Source organism: Bombina bombina, chromosome 2, assembly GCF_027579735.1.
Source record: "Bombina bombina isolate aBomBom1 chromosome 2, aBomBom1.pri, whole genome shotgun sequence".
Classification (NCBI taxonomy): Eukaryota; Metazoa; Chordata; class Amphibia; order Anura; family Bombinatoridae; genus Bombina; species Bombina bombina.
Genome location: NC_069500.1, coordinates 202988537 through 203010349, shown reverse-complemented (window position 1 = coordinate 203010349; position 21813 = coordinate 202988537). Strand labels below are relative to the sequence as shown.

The 21813-nt window shown below is 42.3% G+C and overlaps 1 protein-coding gene across 1 annotated transcript in view; it reads left to right on the top strand.

The window, feature by feature from the left end:
* BDP1 (B double prime 1, subunit of RNA polymerase III transcription initiation factor IIIB) overlaps nucleotides 1-21813 on the top strand; it is a 437422-nt gene that overhangs the window by 7089 nt on the left and 408520 nt on the right. The window contains exon 3 of the mRNA XM_053701442.1: nucleotides 20449-20558. Coding sequence (XP_053557417.1) covers nucleotides 20449-20558 — 110 coding nt within the window. The remainder of the gene's footprint in view (nucleotides 1-20448; nucleotides 20559-21813) is intronic.

Below are 21813 nucleotides of genomic sequence, written 5' to 3'. Positions count from 1 at the left end.
TTTTCTAACTGAACACACAGGTGAACCAATGACAAGAGTGTGTGTGCGCAGCCACAAATCAGCAGCTAGAACCTAGGTTCTTTGCTGCTCCTGAACTTACCAAGATAAACCTTTCAGCAAAGCATAACAAGAGAAGGAAGCAAATTAAATAATGGCAGGAAATTGGAAAGTTGTTTAAAATTACATGCAATTTCTGAATCATGAAAGAAAAAACGTGGGTTTAATGTCTCTAAATGGGATTTGATCTATTTAAAGGGACAGTACAGTTAAAATTGAACATGCAACTTTCCAGTTTACTTCTATTAATCAATTTTGCTTTATCTTTTGTTGAAGAGTAAATTTAGGCAAGTTCATAAGGGCTTAAGAGCATGCAGATGTCTTCAGCACTCTATGGCAGCAGTGCTTGCAAGATGTGCATTGACAAATTATCAAATGTTGTATCCAGGATAGGTTGTTGTTATACAAATATAATTATGTACAATAATAAAAATTGGAACTTGATTATTATTATGAGTTATTTGTAGAGTGCTAACACATTCTGCATGTAAAATGCCTGGAGCTGTATCTCCCATCATTTTCAAGCCCTGAGCTATAAGGAGGTTTATTAAGGTGTTACATTGTGGATATATCAAATATATTACTTTAAAGGGACAGTACACTGTAAAATAGTTTTTCCCTTAATGTGTTTACAATTGCTTTTTTTGCCAACTGCAGAGTAAAAAATGTATGGAAATTAGATGCTTAAGGTTTATTTGTGTATATTAAAGCTCTGATTTTGTGTTTTGAAGCCACAACCTAATAAAATGGGTTGAGCTTGTAGATATAATCAGATCTCATTACTGTATCACATTGTGCACATATACCTGCTTCTTTATCTTATATCTGTCCATAAAACAATCGCCAGTACTTGGAGAGAACAATGTAAAATCAACATTTTATTACCTTATCTCTGCTATACCCCACTGGGAGTGTAATTTTTTTCTGCTGGATGTGTTTACAAAGCTTATCTATAGCTTTGACCTGCGGCCACAAACTTTCAGAATAGGTGGGGATACCACATGCTAAATCAACTATTTCAAATGCCAATATAAGGGAAAAGGAGCTACTTGTAAACAATTTAATACACTCCAGCAAGTAAAGGGGATCATTGGGAAGAAATTAAAGGGGAGAATTTTTTGAGTAAACTGTCCCTTTTAGCTCTCATGTTTTCAATAAAATATTCCCTCAAATTCATCTGAATAGAAAAATGTAGAAGAATTAAAGGGACAGTCAACACCAGAATTTTTGTTATTTTAAAAGATAGATAATCCCTTAATTAACCATTCCCTAGTTTTGCATAACCAACACAGTTCTAATACACGTTCTATGATTAACTTGTATCTAAGCATCTGCAAACTGCCCTCTTATTTAATTTTTTTTTTTTTTGACAGACTTGCATTTTAGCCAATCAGTGCTCACTCCTCGTTAAATTCACGTGCATGAGCTCAATGTTATCTATATAAAACACATGAACTAACTCCCTCTAGTGGTAAAATGCATTCAGCTTAGAGGCAGCCTTCAAGGTCTAAGAATCTTAGGTTTTTTTTTTTTTAATATTAACTTTTTATTGAGGATAAACGAGGTGATATACATGTTACAAACATTGTAATTGCAGGTGTATCAATCATTAAGGTTTACAGCAAGGTGTACAGAAAGGTTGCACAGTGAGCAATTTATCATTGGTGATGACATATCATTGGTAATGACAATAGATTCCATTATATCATGCGTCAGAATTTAGCAATGGGTTGTCTCATTTATCATACAATTTACTGTGTTCCCAGTGACTGAGCTTCTTTGGTAGATATAATATACCTCCTCCTCATTTAACTTTATAAATAATAAGTAGTAACAAACAGAGTCTTTTAGTGTGAGTCTACTGTTGACAATAGTCTGTCTCTCAGTAGTACCTTTGTGGTCACCCCCCCGGCCCCGATGATGGTGGGGAAAAAAAAAAAAAAAAAAAAAAAAAACCAAGAAAAAAAACACAGGAAAGTGCCTTGGTGTGTCTTATTCCCTCCCTCTCCCTCCATCGCCTATTTGTTGGTATAGAAATCCCCACTCACCCCTCAGGGAGGCCGTTAGCATGAGCTCAGTATGAGCAAAGGGGGTCAAGATCCGCTTCTGGTCGTCAATACTCAGTGTAACTATATAAACCCGCCACTTGTTCAAAAAGTGTTTTAAGCGCTTGTTAGTGTCCATCTTAGTGTCTATTTGTTCTATGAGAAGCTGCCTAAAGAGGCTGTGTCTAAACGTCACAAAGGAGGGCGCTGTTTTGTCAGTCCAGACCTTCAGTATAACTTTCCTTGCAACTAGTATTACTGTCGTTAGTAAGGGGTTCATTTTGGGGTTCTGCTCTCCCCAATTCAAAAAGCATACCTGTTCTATTCCAATTTCGACCCTTGTCAACAAGGTCTTGTTGATCCAGTAAGCAATGCGTCCCCAAAACTGTCCAATCCTTGGACACATAAAAAAATAGTGAAGGAAATCAGGATCCCTCAGTCTACATTTGCTACACTCATTCACTACCATAGGATTCCACTTAGATGTCCTTCGGGGAGTCAGGTAATCCCTGTGTAGCATTCTGAACTGGGACTCTCTAAATGTCATGGATAGGGTCGCCCTTCTCACATTCTCTAAGCTTTGCAGAATTATTTCTGGCAGGCCTTCTCTATTCAAGTCTGTGCTCCATCTATCCACTAGTGTTCCCAAATTTTTTGTCTCAGTTTTGCCAATTAATGTTTTGTATAGTCCTGAAAGTGTGAATTTACCTAACTTAAATGATACTATAGAAGGGTTAAGTGCATGTGGTTCCCAGAAATGTGAGTCAGTTTTGATCAGTTGGTCAATGTAGTGTCTCATTTGTAAGTAAGCATAGAAATGCCTTCTGGGTAGTCCATACTGACGTTGCAGGTCAGTGAATGTTTTGACTCCCTTCGTAGAGGGATCCAGAGCATCTCCCACCAAGCGTAAGCCCGCGCCCTCCCATATGATGAAGGGGGAGGTGTCGACTCCCGGGGGGAAGTCACTATTGTGTCTTAGCGGTATCATCCTGGAGGACACGCAAGTGCGTCCTAGATGACGGAGCATCAACCTCCACGCCTTTAGTATGTCTCTATATAGAAAGTTTCCTCGAATCCCTGTAGGGATATCACCAAAGTGAGCAAAGGGCAAGAAAGCTAAACTATAGTCCCCTAGTGTCGAGCCCTCCAGGTCACTCGTGCAGAAGTGTTCTGTGTTAAGCTGCCAGTCCAGTACCAAGCGGCATAATGCCGCCCAATTATATAACCGCAGGTTGGGCAGACCCAATCCTCCCTGAGAGGGGGGTGCACATAATTTATTAAGGGCTATCCGTGGTTTGCCCCCCTTCCATAAGAAGTCTATTATAGCTCGCGTGTATGATGCCAGGTCTATCTTTGATATTAATAGGGGTAGCATCAGTAATGGATATAAAATTCGTGGTAGAATCACCATCTTTATTAGGCTGACTCGCCCCGAGAGAGACACAGGAAGCTTTTTCCAACCCTCCAGGGTCTGCCCGATCTCTCTACTCACCCGTGTGATATTGGCTTTGTATAAAGTGTCCACATCCGTGGACAGTCGAATCCCTAAATAAGTTAAGGTGGGGGCAGCTTCTCGGAATGGAAAAGTATTCGGTTTGGTTCGGTGCCTACGGAGCCACAAGATCTCCGACTTGGTTTTGTTCACCTTATAACCCGAGAAGGACCCAAAGGCCTCGATGGTCGCCAGGATTTTGGGGATATACTTTGCCGGGTGTTCTACGAATAGGAGCATATCGTCCGCGTACAGCGCCAGGTGTAACCTGGCTTTCCCTATGACGATGCCCGGGTATATTATACGCAGCTTGATTGCTAAGGGCTCCAGGGCTAGGTTGAAGAGAAGGGGGGAGAGGGGACACCCCTGACGAGTTCCCCTCTGTAGGGTGATACATGGAGAGGATAAGCCATTGGCCATAACATGAATCTCGGGGGCTGTGTATATGTTATTGATATAAGCCAGGAAGGCACCCTCGAAACCAAAACGTCTCATGGCGTCAAGTAAATGACTCCAGACCACTCTGTCGAAGGCCTTCTCCGCATCCAAGGATAGCAGGAAGGCCTCCGACTTAGTCTGTGTTCCTGCGGTGTTTGACTCACTGGAAAAGTGCGCTATAGCATGCAGCACTCGTCTCACGTTAGTCACTGAGGTTCTGTTACACATGAACCCCGTCTGATCAGGGTGGATGATGTCAGTTAATATTAGTTTTAGTCTGTCGGACAGGATTTTCATGAGCACCTTGTAGTCCGAGTTGAGAAGAGATATCGGACGGTATGACTCGGGCAATATGGGATCCTTCCCTGGCTTTGGAATCAGCGATACATGTGCCATAGTGAAGGTCTTGGGAGGGAGGATCAGGTCTTTGTAATATATATTGTATAATTTAGTGAGGGTGGGGGTAACCTGCGCCTTCAATAGTTTGTAGAATTCAATCGGCAGCCCATCAGGGCCTGCCGCTTTGCCATTAGACATGGAGGAGATCGTCCTCGTAACCTCCTCTGGGGTGATGGGGGCGTTCAAGACCGCCAATTGTTCCGCACTGATCTGTGGTATGTCAAGGTCCTTCCAGAATGCAGAGATTGTCTCTTCAGGGGGCAATCCCTGAGTGGCATATAGTGTGGAGTAATACTCCGCCAAGGCCTTCACAATCGATTCTGGGGTTTTGTGGGTGAGATTATGGTATTTAAGGGCAGCAATCGGCTTGCGTGTCTCGTGATGTTTTGTCAGCGAGGCGAGAAGTTTGCCCGACCTATCTCCCCCTCTGTAGTATCTAGCACTGTATTTAAGGATTTGCGTGACCGCCTGATGATGAAGAAAGGCATCTAGCTCACTCTTACTGGCGAGATATTTTTCCCGTGACACAGGATTCGGGTCACGACAGTATTCTTGGTAAGAATCTGTCAGGGTCTCTTGTAATTTCTGCAGTTTGGCTTGTAGCTTTCGTCGTAACGTGGCTACATAGGATATAATATCCCCAGTGAGCACCGCTTTAGCAGTGTTCCAGAATAGCTCCGGAGTGCTCGCATGTGCTTGATTATCAGTATGATAATCGTTCCATGCGTGAGTCACATGTTTTACAAAGGCGTCCGAAGTATACAGATAGCCAGGAAATTTTAGCGTGTTCTTATTAGATATGAAGGGGCCTATAGAAATCTCTAACTCCACAGGTGCATGATCCGAGATCACCACATTGTGGATCTTTGTCTTGGTTACGCTTGGGATAAGGTTGGGGGATAATAGGAAAAGGTCGATGCGTGAAAGTGTTGGTGTTGCCCTAGATATGCATGTGTAATCTCTGCTTTCGGAGTTTCGCAGCCTCCAAATATCAACCAGATACAGAGAATCTGAGAGTCTCGTGAACACTTTTTTTTCGAAGGCTCCTTTGCCATTTGGCCTTGGCCCAGTCCCAGAGCGTTCTATATCCTGCATCCTATCACATATGGGATTAGGAGCCAGGTTAAAGTCCCCTCCCAGTATTATGTCTGTCCCCAAATACGGTGTCAGTGTTTGAATGAGTGTGGTCCAAAAAGCTATGGATTTGCAGTTTGGGGCATATATATTACAGATTGTCATCACTTTGTGGTTGATCCTAATTTTCATAATTAAGTACCTCCCTTCCTTATCTTTGTGTGTTGCTAGTACCTCTGCCTTCACCCGTTTCCCAATCAGGATCGCAATCCCTCTGCTTGAGTTAGTGTGCGAAACATATTCTACCGCTCCCACCCAGTCTCTCTTAAGTTTTTCATGTTCCACCTCGGAGAGGTGGGTCTCTTGCAGTAGTGCTATGCCAGCCCCTAAGCGTCTTAAATGTGTCAAGATCATGCTCCTTTTAGTTGGGGAATTAATCCCCCCTACATTCCATGTAAACAGTCTAACCGTCATTTAAGTGTTGATAGTGAGTCTTGGCCACCACCCTCTTCGACAAGGGTGCGAGAAAAAAAAACAAAAAAAAAAAAAAAAAACACCCACCTACCATCCCGGCTCGGAGAGGCGACCCCACGGCCTGACAGTGTATCAGTTTGGATTGTTGTGAGCTCTGCCAGAGAAAAAAGATGTTCGTCAACAGTTAGGCATAAACCAATACATTGCATCATTAACAAATATGTGCTTAATATTAAGCACCTGCTAGTTTGAGTAGTATCTTCTATCTTTAAATTAACCTGTAGTTCTAAGCTACACACCTTTAACTGGTCCGCACCTTTGTGCCAGACCTGTGCCTCACGTCTGTGAGGATTGTACTCTGATAGAGTTATAGTTTTAAGCAGCAAACATTTCAACAATTTAAGTAAGTTCATTGCTGGTCCCTGATATGGCAATAATTGGGGGGATTTATTTTCATCCTTTCTGATTAGATTATCTAGATTAACGGTCATTATTTGCTCTGTACCGAAGTGCAGAGTCTTTGTCCCAATATTGCAAAATCTCAGCAAATGTATTGCACCTATAACACTTAGAAACCAACCTAAGAGAAAAAACAGTATATAAACTTTTGGTAGAGTTATGATTAGAATTAAAATTAAAAGTAGGAAACATTTCAGCAACTTGGTGGATTTTATTACTAATCCCTGGTATGGCAATAGTTGGGGAGGTTTGTTTTCATCTTTTCTGCTCTGGTCATCTACACTAATGTTCACCATCTGCTCTGTACCTAGGCACAGAGCAATTGTCCCCATATTGCACAAGTTCAACAAGTGTGATGCATTTATAACATTTAGAAACCAATCTATAAAAAAAAGGATATAAACATGAACATATAAAACCATAACATAATTTCCAACAGCAACGCTGTTTCTTTTGCTATATGAAGAAATCATTCCATCATTTTTAGAGATTTCTATTACCTAAACTTGTGATGGCAATAGACCTAAAGGATATAGTGTTCATTATGTCTCATCCTGGGTCTGAGCGTGAGGTTCTGGGCGAGCCTGCAGCTGACCTATCTTGCTCCCTACCCAGAAATTCAGTGACCTCCCTTGGTGTGTCAAAAAACTTTGGGCCTGATGGGGTTAGGAGTTTTAGTTTGGCGGGGTACAGAAGGTATACTTTTCTGCCTTCCCCATTGAGCCTAGAGCACAAGGGAGAAAATTCTTTACGTTTCCTCATAAGTTCGGAGGAGTAATCCTGAAAAATGAGTATCTTTGAGTCTTCGTACATAATTGGGGTTGTTTTCCTATAGGCACGTAAGATCTCAATTTTAAGCTGAAAATGTAAGAGCCTGACCATCACCTGCCTGGGTTGAGTGTTACCTCTCTCCTGTTGCCTCTCCGGGCCTACCCTATGTGCCCTCTCTACACTGCCTCTGAACACCATGGGTGTAAGTTTAAGTAAAAGAGGTAGGGTGTTTTCTACAAAGTGAATGAGGTCTTTAGGTTTCACATTCTCAGGGATCCCTAGTATACGTAAATTATTGCGACGGGACCTGTTTTCCAGGTCCTCTAATCGCTGGTGTAGGATTATATTTTGTTTCATTAAGATGTCTATCTGAGTGCCATGCGTGACTGATGTGTCCTCAAGCCCTGATACTCTGTTTTCCATCTCAGTAAACCTAACAGAGAACTGTTTCATCTCCCCCGTTAAGTGATCAAGGCCTTTTTGTAAGCATTCCATTTTAGGGAGAAAGATGGAGGAGAGCTGCTGCACCACCACGTGTGTGTCCATAGACATCGCAGGGGTGTCTTGTATAGTAGGTGTAATATCCTGTGTGTGATCAGCAGCTCCCCTAGTCTTTCCTGGGCCTTTGTTCTTCCCAGACATTTTACCTCCCGCCAGAAATTTATCCATAAAACCCAGGCAGTCAAATTACAGCAAAATCACATCCAGCTGAGCCAATAAACTACTGTAATAGTGCAAAACAAACTGGTAAAACATCAAACATCAAGATTATACAATACTGCTGGGCTTATCCTCTTATCTTGGATCTGTTTGGTGTTAAGGGCAGGTGTTGTAATTCCTCAGTAACAGTCCCACAATGTCCGCTTGAGAGGTGCTATCAATAAAGGACACAAAAGCACAACAATTTCCCAGAGTGTCCCAGTGTTTTTGCTTAGACTGGAAGGGTACAAGTACTGCAGTCCCTAGGTAATGATCCCACAGTGTCTGCCTGCACTGTGCTTTCAGTGCTTTCAGTGAAGTAAAGAGATAAAATAGCAGGTTAAGCCTTAAGCCTGTCTCAGGGTCCTGTGTTCATAGAAATGCAATGGGCTGGGCTGATTCTCACTTGCCCCAACAAAGTCTCACATCAGCCTGGGTGTTAGCAGATCATTCAGGCCTATACATGCTTTCATATCCCGGCAGGACAGGGGGGGGGGGGGGGCAACAGGCACTGCTTTTTATATAATTAGGGAGTTAGACTAGTGAGTAAAGCCGTGTTAGGCCGCCTCTTTCCCTCTTTCTCCTCTCCCCCAGTTTTCATGCAAAGTATGTCCCTTTTACCTGCATTAGTGGCTGAGGGGAGAGACGATCCTCTCACTAATCATCAGGGCCGTGCTCCTGTGATCTGCCGTTGTAAGAGGGCTGTGTCCCCTCTGGGAATCAAAGCAAGAGTCAGCTCCGTTGGGACCGGGTGGTCGCAGGGTCCTGATCTTCTATGAGCTGTTCCTCCCCTGATGCTCCGAGAAAGATGGCGGCTGTCCTCTTGCCGCTGCTACTGTTTTCGCGCCACCAAGGACTACCAGCTCCACGCTGCCTGTAGTCAGGGCGATCTATGTATTATCGTCCGAGGCCCCTTGCCGGTACTACGGTGGGCTGTCTGGCGCTTCACTGCGCCACGTGTCTAGGCCTCAGGGGTTGCGGCTGTGTCTTCGCGGGTCTCCGCGGCTGTGTCTTTGTTTCCTCGCAGTGCCAGGGGGACCGGTCATCCGGTCGTTGACAGCTATCTCCCAGACGTGATCCGGTGCTGTGAGCCAGGCTGCTCTAAGGGTCCTGTCGTCTGCGAACGCACTTACATGTGCCGGCGTGCTTTCCGTGGGGGCGAGATGGTTATCGCCTGTGCTGGAGGCAAGTTGCCAGACACCAGCTGTGTCAAGGCTGTAATGCACACGGGCTATTGTTAGAGGCAGGAGCAGTGGTTTAAGGCTGCATTTAGGGGTCAAAAACCTTATTTTAAGCTCTGTTATGCCGGAGCTCTTGTCTCTTGCTGCCTGCTCCTTAGCCCGCCCACCGGAAGTCCCATCTTAGGTTTAGCTTTCAACTAAGAATACCAAGAGAACAAAGGAAAATTGGTGATAAAATTAATTTGGAAAGTTGTTTAACCCCTTAAGAACCAAGGACGTGCATGACACGTCCTCTGGGGTTTTAAGCGGTGGAAGCGATCGTGATGAAGAGGCTCTCTCTGCATCGGTGGGTAAAAAAGGGTATTGCAGTGATGCCTCAATATTGAGGCATCACTGCAATACCTTGAAAACGGCTGGAATCCAGCGGTAGTACATACCGTTGTATTGCATGGGATGGAGGGAGAGGAAAAAAGGGGGGTAATGTAAATAAAGGGATCTGGGAGGGGGAGAGGTAGGCAGACAGCTGCCGGTACCCAAGATGGCGGCTAATCTGTGTACACAAAATTATAACATAATGAGATATTACCTGAAACTCAACCCATTGTAATAGGCTGTGGTTTAAAAGAGTAAAACCAGCTACTTCATATACACAAATGAACCTGAAAATTCAATTTCTCATACGTTTTATGCTCTGCAGCTGGTATAACAAGTCATTGAAAATACATTAATATAAAACAATTTTACAGTGTACTGACACTTTAAGGGACCCCTCCCCCCTAAAAACTTGTAGGGCGTTGCCCATACTGCCCCTACAGAGGAGCCTCCACTGATGATTACTGTTTTTCTGCAGCATACACACATATCCTGTTAGGGCCTAGGCACCAGTAATCAAGGTCAGAGAGCTGGCAGTGGTGTGTATTGCTTGTGAAAACATAATTTGTGTCCTTAAAACTACTGGTAACTCAAGTAAGTGTTTTATTTAAATACTAGTATATGGGCCCTCACATATGTGTGTATGCTGCAGAAAAAACAGTAACTTTTACTAGAAGCATTTTTGCTAATGGAAGTAAAATTAAAATTCACCAATGCACATTTAATTTTGACCATTCTATCCCTTTAAGTAACATTTATAAATAACAGAAAATTTTATATTGCAAAGTATTACACTGCCCTTTGAGGCTACGTCATAATGCCGCCACACTGATAAAAAAAAATGTATGTGGAGAACTACACGTGCCCATGTTCTCCCTGAGACTGGGACAAAAATGAGCACTACACACTGTATTTTTCCAAAAGTTTTGCTTTTTAGTGCCCTCAACTTATTTTGTTTAAATAACACACTTCTTGAATTTTTTTTTTTTTTTTATAATTTTTATTGAGGTTACAAATAAGTCATACATTAAATGCAATATAGAAGGGATGTACAACATATAAACATAAGGCTGCACTCGGAAGTACAAAACTTTGTGAAAATAGGTTGGGAGATATCTCTATTCTTAGAACCTCGTTTTTACAGAGGTCACCTTTTGTTTGGATGTTTTCTTATCATTGGATTTTCCGACTTCTTTACCGGAAACATTAAAGGCATTACCATTAGGGTAATAATTTAAGTCGCTAAGGCACTTAGGAAATGAACTCTGGACAAGGAGGACAGCAAATCTCTCCTTCCCCCAAGGAGAATAACATTATGGGGTTGTTGGGTAATCTCATAGTCTCTGCACCTGGTTTATCTATGTGGGGGGTTTAGGGCGTGTGTTGGTCAGGGGTGGTAGGGGATCTTCAGGTAATAGTTACTAATCCGTACTGATTTACCAGTCTAATTACGGGGTTTTGTGGGTCTCAAGTGAGTCCCATGGTTCCCATATAAGGCAATAGTCATTTAGTCGTCTACGTTCCCTAAAAACATAGTTTTCCATGGTTTCCACATAGTTTATACAGTCCACTACTCCCTGCCATCTGGGGGGTTGTCTCTTTTTCCAGTTTCTGGCGCTGAGCAATTTAGTGGAGGCAAGAATGTGTAGGAGTAAGCTTTGTTTATGGAGTCTATCTATCCCTAGATGTAGTATAGTAGTGTCAGGGGATAGTGTTTCCACTAAATCCAGGTCTTTACAGGTCTGTTCTACCTTGCGCCAGTAGTGTTCCAATTTTGGACACGACCACCAGACATGTAGGGGGGTCCCCAGTCCTCCAGCACTGTGGTGAGTGATCTGGGAAGATTTTTTTCAGTTTTGTTGGTACTAAGTGCCATCTAGTAATTATTTTGAAATACAGCTTGTAAAGGGTAACTCGGTGAGTAGCTTTTTTTGTGAGGTTAATTGCACTGTTCCATGCTTCAGGCGTGTATGTCAATTGTAAGTCTCTCTCTCCCAGGCTTCCATGTGTCTTGTCTTGGGGGGGGATCAGTTCCCCAATTAAACATTGGTAGTGTACTGAAAGAGGCCTGTATAGTTAGAGGTTCGTCTGCCAACGTATTTCCCAAGGAGTAAGGTCCCGTAATTTATTTTCCAGGAAGCCCCAAGATTTCATCAAAGATCTTAGTCTCAATAGATCAAATTGGAATCTAGGGGCCAAGCTGGGTAGCTTCAGCATATCAGTGTGTGGTCTTAGTCTGTGTGAAAGACTTTTACTCCAACACACAGTTATGTCTGTATTGGTCCATGTATTAAGGTGTGTGTCGGGGAGTCCTAGTAACAGACCCCGTATGGAGTGCATGGGTGAGGGGTGTGGGGCAATAAGCTTGTGGTGTCTTAATTTAATCCAGGTCGCTTGACATCCTTTGACTCAGTGACGTGCAGTGAGGTCAGAGGCTGGTGAGGCACTAGATATGATACGACGGAGAAACACATGTACAGAGGGCCGCAAGTACCCCCAACAGGTCAGGTTTAAATGATAGCTGAACCAGTGCACAGGTGACATAATCAGGTGATGGGTGAGAGCAAGTTAGTAACCACTGAGTTACTAATCAGCTGATTACTTCACCTGTGCACTGATTCAGCTATTATGAAAACCTGGCCTGTTGGGGGTACTTGAGGACCATTGTTGAGAAACACTGCACTAAAGCACCAGCTCATCGGAAATGTATTGATTACCTGGAGAATAAAGCACACATACTCTGCTCACTGACACCCACACACACTCTGCTCACATACATACTCACACAATTCTGTGGCACAGTGCCAGTTACTAAGCAATTAGAATGATACACAATCTCTTCTCTACTCACTACTTTATTGTAAAAATAGAAATAATTTACCATACAAATTTTACACAAAGGACAAGTTATCAATACTGCCAACACAGCTGCTGCTGCAATGTGGTGTTCAAGAAATGCTTTTGCACATCCCACTTAGGTATGCTCTTCAACAAAGGACACCAAAGGATGCCAAAAGAATGAAGTACATAATAATAAACGTAAAATAGAATGTTTGTTTATTTTTTGTGTGCAATTTCTATCTGAATGATGGAAATGTAATTATGACTTTCATGTTCCTTTCAAAAACTAATTTGATTTGCTGACATGGGGCCAGTAACAGTTGATGCTAATTCTCAAAATATAAATAACTAGAAAAGTCTATTAAAATAGCATGCTCTACCTCAATCATGAAAGTTTAATTATAAATGTCTCCCTTTGACTATGTGTTTAACCAGTTACTTTACAGTGGCATTACTTCTAAAAACATTTAACTGCAATAATTACATATATTTTTTTTTAAATGACTCATCTCCTTTTTATTAATATAAACTTGTATGAAAGCAGCACATATTAAAAACATAATGCAACAGCTTTCAATCGATTTGTGAATTACAAGTTAACAGCAGTCTTTAAATAAATGGAGACACAGAGAAAAAAATAAAAATAGATACTGCATCCTCTGACTGAACAGACATAACATATATGGAGTTTGTACCTAATTAAATCAAATAACCATGAAAAAGGGAGGCTTAGCAATATTCAATGTCAAAAACGTTAATTTAAATAATGTGGACATTGCACACTTCAAACTCTGGGTTTTAAATTATCGATTTAAATTTGAATTGACCCTTTGACTTCTTGTCAGTATTGGGTTATGCTCACTTACTGTCCCCCCTGTTAATGAGCTGTATCTGAACACAATTTGTGAATCACAAGAGATGTAGAATACTACTTTACTCTTCTGCTTGCTGTCATCTGTTCTTAGATTACCTCAGCTTCCAGTTGTGTCACATGACCCTGCTCACTGCATCCTCCTTCTGATTAATCTATATATCCTTCACTTGCTAGGAGGCATCAAGAGGGGTGCCTCCTATTGGTCACAATTTTTGCTGCTAATATATTGACAGAACACAGGTGGCGCTGCAGCACAGCTTTTCCTTTGACCCATGTACTGCAATGGAGAGAAGCGTTCCTGCACCTGCCTCTCCATAGCATTACATGGGGGAAAATATTTTTCTTTTTACTTTTTTTTTGTTTTTTTTGTTTTAATTAAAATTTAATTAAGCTTTGGCCACATATGGCAGGATAGGCCCTGCCTCTTATGAGTGCACGTCCCTGCTTTGACTATACTATTGGCAATGTGGATATTGGATTGCCAGTGCGGGGGGAGCCAAAGCAAGTCCTCCAGGGTGACATATGCTGGTAAAGAGGCCTGCTCCAGCTCTCTCCACTGGTTGGAGGGAGACAAGACCCCCATGCAGTAGCATGAGTTATCATTGCCGCCTCATGGTATTTTTGTATATTAGGGAGGACTATGCCCCCTCTCTCAATTGGGGCTTGGAGAATGTCGGCAGCTACCCGGGGTCTACTGTTATGCCAGGTGTAAGAATTAAATAGTTTGAAATTTCCGTATTAGGGTTGTTGGCACTGAGATAGGGATACAACGGAATAAATAGGTGAGCTTGGGGAGGATCATCATTTTGAGGGCTGCCACCCTACCAATCCAAGATATTTCCCCATATCTTTTAGAGTTAAGTTCTGTGGTAACTTCTGTTAGTAGAGTCTCATAATTTTCTTTGATGGTTACAGATTTTATATGGGAAAGGAAGACGCCTAAGTGGCGAACTCCTCTAGTGGACCATTTGAAAGAATAGAGACGCGTAATAGTCTCTTGATCTTTTTGTGGTATGTTAATAGAGGATGCTTCAGTTTTACTCTTATTTATCTTGTAATAAGAAAGTTCGCCAAATTGTCTCAATAGTAGCATCAATGAGGGGAGGGAATCCAAGGGCTCTGTAAGGAAAATTGTAAGGTCATCTGCAAACACTGCCAGTTTCTGCAGAGTGTCATGCATTTGGAGTCCCTGGATGTTTGTGGACTTACGAATGGCACCTCCCAGAGGTTCAATCGCTAGGGCAAACAGAAGTGGAGAGAGGGGGCATCCCTGCCTAGTTCCGTTCCTGATCTCTATTTTGGGTGAACAAAACCCCGGACCTCTCACAACTGCCGAAGGGGCTGAGTAGAGCACTCCAGCTGCCTTGCAAAAGAAGTCTGGTAAGCCGAATGCCGAGAGCGTCTTGAACAGATATTCCCACCTCACCCTGTCGAACACTTTCTCAGCATCTAACGACAGGGTGAGTATGGGAAGCCCCAGATCTGCAGCCTCAGTGAAAATGTTTCGGAGGTGCCGAGTATTGTCTGTACCTTGCCTGTTTAGAGTGAATCCTACTTGGTCCAGATGTATGAGTGACTGTAGGTGTCTGCCCAATCTATTCGCCAAAACTTTGGCGTATATTTTGGCATCTACATTAATGAGCGAAATAGGCCTTTAGCTGGAACATAGCGCTGGGTCTTCCTTGGGTATTGTAATAATGTTTGCTTCTAGAAATTCTGGGAGAAAGCTTCCCCGATCAATCACCTCTGCAAATAATCGGAGCAATATTGGGGATACAGTGGAGCTAAGTGTTTGATAAAAGGTGACCGTGAACCCATCTGGTCCTGGAGCTTTGTGAGGCTTAAGATCAGCTATAGCTACTCTAACTTCTTCCAGGGTGAAGTGTTTCCCCCAGATCTTTTAGCTTCCTCAGTCAGGGTAGGCAGGGCTAGTCCCTCTAGGAACTTACAAAAGTTGTCAGGACTGGCTCTATTTATTGTGTCTGAGGTTTCGATGTTGTAGAGGGAAGAATAGTAACTCGCAAAGGCTATACCTATTTCCCTAGGTGAGTGAACCATCCCATCCTGAGTTTTGAGTAGGGCTATTCTCTGCTGTTGTGTGCGTTTACGAAGCTTATTGGCTAAAAGTTTATCAGCCCTTTTCCCTTTATAATAGTATAATTGTTTGAGTCTGTGAAGGTTTTCTTGGACTCTTTGGGTTTCTCGGTTGGAAATTTCTTCTCTAATAATCGCTATCTGATGGGCCATTTGGGATCTAGGATGTAATTTATTAGAGGTTTCTAGGGTGCGAAGGTCTCCATACAGTTTAGCTAGTGACTGTCGTCTTGTCTTACGATATTGTGCCGTCTTTTTAATAAAGTGTCCCCGAAGATATGCTTTGAGGGCTGCCCATATCATGGTGATATCTGTGTTCCCTATGTCATTGTATGTCAAAAATTACTGTATGATCGCAGTGAGCTCAGGGAGTTCGATGTCTGAAAGCCACTGCTCCGGGAGTCTCCAAGGGGTCTACTAGTCAGGGACTGTAATTTAGTAAAGTCTAGACAGACCGCATCGTTGTCTGACCAAGTACATGGTTTGATGCTGGGGTTGGCGAAGTTATCTAGGGACCATGAGTCGCATAATATGTAGTCTATCCTTGAATAGGAATTGTGTGCCTTGGAATAATGGGTGAAATATTTGTCCGAAGGCGCCAGGCACCTCCATGCGTCATATAGCTCATGCTGATACATGAGTTTATGGAAGGCATTGGAGAGCGATGAAACATTCCTGTCTGTATGTGTTGCTAGGGTAGATCGTTTATCTCTTAATGGGTCCCACACCATGTTAAAGTCTCCCCCCAATTATCAGGTGTCCCCTTTTAAGTTGGTCGATGCGGGCCAAGAGCTTGCGTAGGAAGGGGATTTGTTTGGAATTTGGTGTGTAGATCGAGACCAAGGTGTAGAGTCTCATTTAGCGTGCAAACTAATATGAGGAAGCGTCCTTCGTCACCCCTTTCAACATATTCCATTTTAAATGCTAAGTCCCTGCTAAGCATGATACCGACTCCCTTTGTTTTCCCTTCCATATTAGATGCTATCTCACATATCGGTAGTTTCGGAAGTTTTTAATGGTCTGGGAGTCTCCAATCCAGTGGGTCTCTTGTAAGAAAAGAATGTGTATCTTGTGTGTAAATAAGTAGTGCTGTAGGAGCTTCCGTTTTGTGGGGGAGTTTGATCCTTGTGCATTCAGTGTGGCCAGACGAATGGGTGCCATTATATAAATGAGGGGGAAATAGGGGTGAGGTATGGTTTAATGGGAAAAGGAGGGGTATGCGAGTCAGGTAAAGGTCTGCTAGAAACCAGGTGCAGCGTTCTAGTGTGGTCAATATCCTCGTAAAAAGGAGGTCTCGAGTGCCTTAGTAACCGTTTTAAAAGTGATATAGATACACTTTCACAATGAGTGTTCCGGCCAGGTTACAGCCGGAGGAACACAACTATATTGTTGGGGGTAGAGATTAGCAAAGAGGAGCCTTGCTCCCCGCCAGTCCCATGTAATAATAACAATGATATAAATATAAACATAAACATAGCATACTTAGTAACATAGAAATAAAATTGTAAGCATGTAAGACTTTGCATTTCAAACATGTGGGGAATACAGAAGATGGAGTATGAGTACAGAGGGAAGTGGGGTGGGAGAGCTGTCGACACTATCCTCCTGTAGTAGATGCCTATGCATAGTTGTATGTACGGCTATATGGTCTGTTGGTGTCTACAGTATGTGACATCTGTGTCTAGTCAGCTAAGGTTATGACCTCTGCTCACAAAGGCCTGGAGTGGGATCTGACTTTTCAGTCCATTCCTTCTGAGTACTGACTCCCTAGAACCCTAATTACAGGCTAGTGGTAATGTGTGTGGTTAGTATTGTTCGTCAAATAGGGTATGGTATCCGTCAGATGTGAACTCTGGGATCAGGTCATAGGGGCGAGTGTTGTTGTCTCGCAGAGAAGCTGAGAGATCAATTACGACTGTCTGGAGGTCGGTTGTGAGTCATGAGGTTCAGGTGGGGGGGGGGGTTGACTGCTATCTAGAACCCATGTTTTTGGATCAAATCTCTAGGTTATAGCAATCAAATCCCAGGTATAAACCATAACAATCATAACTAGTGTAAGAAAATGAATTTAGTGCACTCTGCAAAGCTCAACCGTCAATATACATCTTAAACATTATTACTTCCAAGTAGTATGGCTACATTGGGTACTAAGAGATTGTAAATTGACAACAAATAAAAATAACAGTAAAAGACATTAAACAACAACTAGACGTGACTGTAAATTGCATTGAATCTCTCCAGTGTCTATCAGAGATAGTCACATCCTTTATTATATAAACTGTTAATCTCACCCATCTCCATTTGCTCATCTAAGGTTCTTCTAGGAATCATGAGAATATTCCCCACCAAAATGGCATACGTCTCTTGCTGAGAGGAACAGTTAAGTTGCATACAGGTTCTCTATGCGTTTTCAGCAGGGTGTGGGTCTCTGGGTTCCAGAGAGATCCTTGAGGTTGTAGCAGATCTTTGCGGAAGCGGTCTACCTGCTGGTGCTGAGGTGTTTAGGCCAGGTTCTGCAGTATAGCTGGGGAGTCGATCTTCCCGGTCTGGTGGAAGTAATTCCCACTTCTGGAGCAGTTCCCGAGCTTGTTGCGGGGTGGAGGCGATGTATTGCTGGCTTTCTTTTGTTATGAAAACCCTCACTGGGAATCCCCATCTGTATTTGAGGCCCTTCTACCTCAAGATCCTGGTAAATGGTTGGTAGTGTCTGCGGAGTTGAGGGGTATGGGGTGAGAGGTCTGGGTATACCTGCAGTTCAGCGAATTTATCCAGAAGGACCTTGTCTTTGGCTAGGGTTCGAAGGATTTTTTTCTCTGAATGTGTAATAGTGGAGCCTGACTACCATGTCACGTGGGGCTCCTCCATCAGCTGACCTTGGTTTAAGCGCTCTGTGTGCTCTATCAATAAGGGTTTCATTGCCCAATGCTGGTCCTAATATTGCTTTGAACAGGTCTTGTAGATCTCCAATTCCTGCGGTAGAACAGTCTCCGGGATCCCCTTGATGCTGATGTTATTGCGGCGTGATCGGTCCGCAAGTTTCAGTTCTAAGTCCGAAATTTGGCAGGCTAGATTTTTTGAATAGCTGAGGAGATTGGAGCGATCTATTGTCAGGTCCTCTTGTTTGCGCTCCAGCGCATCTGTGCGTTCTCCATTCATGTCAATATCCCTTTTTAAGTCAGCATGGGATTTGTCAAATTTTTTCGACAGGGAGTCGTGATGAGAATCCAATATTGATTTTATAGAGTCCATAAAGTTGTTAGAGAGGCTATCTGTGTCCGGAAGATGATAAATCCACTGTGACAGAGCTGTGCCCAGCCGATCATCCGAGAAGCTCCCTGCATCTGAGCAGTCATCTTCTGACCCCGTGTGGGTCATTCTAGCTGGGCGCTGAAAATGGTCAGCAACTGTTCTTTTGGGTGTAGCATGGGGCTTTTCTTTCCGCTTATGAGCCTGGGACATTATGTTAGGATTGCAAGCAATACGTTTCACAACGGATCTGCGTACTAGTAGAGAGAACCTGGTTATTTTAAGTATGCTGTTAGTGGTACATGGGCTGACGGGGGTATAGATCTTCAGATATTATTTACATATTGCAGGTGCTTGGTCTCTCTAGGGGAAGAAAGGCAACCTAAGTTTAGGGAGGCCTTAATGCTGTTTCTGGCCCAGAGTGAATCTGTGTAGTTGTTATGGCAGCTTCCCTCTTAATTTTGATGGAGTTAATATTAGGCTGCAAGTGGCACTATGTTTAATGCCTCCTCTAGGCTGCCTGGGTATGCAGATAGTGAAAGTTCTGTTTAGGTGGTGATCTTGGCCTGCCTCTGTAAAGTGGTGTATGTTCAGCAATCTGGTGTTTTGTTATGCTTACCCCTTGCAGTTTGTTGTACTCCGGGTAGTGTTAACTGTAATCCTGGGGTTATACAGATTCAAGGCCCACTTTCGGATTCCGGTATAGGCTGCAGCCGCGGTCTTTCCTAAGGCAGTATCCGCATTGGAGAACCAGAATATTTCAGTTTTTTTCTTCCCTGAAATCGCTACCGGATAGTCTAGTCTGGTGTTAGGGATAGTTGCCACTAAAATCTCCTATTTACTACTGATTTTCACCTTCCCCAGAAAGTTTTTATCCACCTTTTTGCTGTTTTTTGACAGAGCTCTGTCTCTTTGCTTCTACTCTCTTTGATGGTTAGCTCCGCCCCCCCACTTCTTGAATTTTATAATGTGCAACATATAGATTTTTTTTTTTTATATAATTAAAACTAAATATTAGACTAAAAAAAGTAAAATCAATATGAAAAGCTGCAAATTTGATCACCTTTGTTTTTTAAAATTTAAATCCGAGAGGTTATCTGAAAGTTAAACCCTAATATAAGGCAAACAAGAGAATGTGCCCCTCATAGTGTATCGTAAAAAATATGTAATAAAACTATAAAGATAACAACACGCATGCTAAGTACATTAAACTAAAAGCAAATCTACAAAAGGTTTAGTTAGGACCAGGCGGTAAAGTTACTATAACTAAAAATATCTCAACACACTGTATTGTAGTGTGGTTCTATGGTTTTTACTTAATTACGCAAAATACATCACTGTGTTCAACACGGTGATGTATTTTGCTTAATGAAGTAAAAAAGATAGAACCACACTACAACATAACTTTTTTTATCATATGGCATTCTGGGAGCAAATGCTGTGGATGCACTTTTGACCTCCTGACACAGTGAGTGTGGGTAATGTCATGCAGTTATTCACTGCCAATCACTGCGTAGGTGTAGATGCCTAAGCACACTCACAGCACTTGCTGCTGTATACCCCCGGCATCTCTTGTTCTAAGCAGTCAAAAAAAACAACACTATTTTCCTTTTTAGTTAAAATATTTTGTGGTTTGCTTTCCCATTTTGCTTCTTTTTTGAACAAATATGGTCTCTTTAATATGGCACCTGTACCATTTTCTACATCTTTTTCTAGTTGTTACCTTTACTCTGACACTGATTCTTAAAGTTGTCATTCTGTGTTGGAAGCTTGAACCACTGCTGTAAGACATAACTGCTTACACAAGGTATAAAAATTTAAAAAATTCTTTTTTAACCAAAATGATTTTTTTTTCACCCAATGGATTTTTGTGTCAGTCTTCCAGATTTTGTACTTTTTCTGAGTTAACTTTTTTATTTTTTATATTTGCAGAAAGCCTGGAAGGAGAAACATCCTGTTATTAGCACAAAAGTAGATCTAGAACGCTCCAAAATGGTTATGCGCGACTTTGTACACTTCATCCCATCAAGTAATCCTATGAGGTAATACTGTCTGTTTTTGAAAGGCTCATGTCTACTAGTTTTCATGTTTTGTTTGAATTTTTATTTCCATTCAAGAACATTCACGTAATGAAAAGCCATTATTTTGAGCATTTGTTATTCCAAATGTCGTGCATTACCCATATTAGTAATTTGGAACAAGGCTCCTTCAACTGCATAACACCTCCATTAATTATTAAAGCACCTATTAATTATCTTATCCATTTCTCTTACCACTTGCATTGCTGATACTAAACCCTCAATGAATGCTGTATAAATTTCAGGTTATTTATCACATCCTGTATTAATTCCCTATCTAGTTGGACTTATCATGAACTTTCTAAACCAAGTTCAATTTAAATCTCCCCATGTTTCTGTCTAAAGTTGATTTTATTTTTTTTCACCACCTATATATGAAATGATACATTCTAGCCCCAAAGGCAGAACATGCTAGATCTGATATGTCATAGCTGAAAATGCAGCATGTCTGCAGAAAGAACGGGACACATGCAGGAACTGTTACTTTTTCTCCAACATTGGTGTGTCCGGTCCACGGCGTCATCCATTACTTGTGGGAAATATTCTCCCCCACAGGGAAAGGCAAGGAGAGCACACAGCAAGAGCTGTCCATATAGCTCCCCCTCTGGCTCCGCCCCCCAGTCATTCTCCTTGCCGCTCTGAACAAGTAGCATCTCCACGGGGATGGCGAGGAGTTTGTGGTGTTTTCCATTCAGATAAGGTTGTTTTGCGTACTAAGCCTGGTTTTCTTCCAAAAGTTGTTTCCAACAAGAATATTAACCAGGAAATAGTTGTTCCTTCTCTGTGTCCGAATCCAGTTTCAAAGAAGGAACGTTTATTACACAATTTAGATGTTGTTCGGGCTTTAAAGTTCTATTTAGAAGCAACAAAAGATTTTAGACAAACCTCATCTTTGTTTGTCGTTTACTCTGGTAAGAGGAGAGGTCACAAAGCTACTGCTACCTCTCTCTCTTTCTGGCTGAAAAGCATTATCCGATTGGCTTATGAGACTGCCGGACGGCAGCCTCCTGACCGAATCACAGCTCACTCTACCAGGGCTGTGGCTTCCACATGGGCCTACAAGAACGAGGCTTCTGTTGATCAGATATGTAAGGCAGCAACTTGGTCTTCTCTGCACACTTTTGCCAAATTCTACAAATTTGATACTTTATGCTTCTTCGGAGGCTATTTTTGGGAGAAAGGTTTTGCAAGCCGTGGTGCCTTCCATTTAGGTATCCTG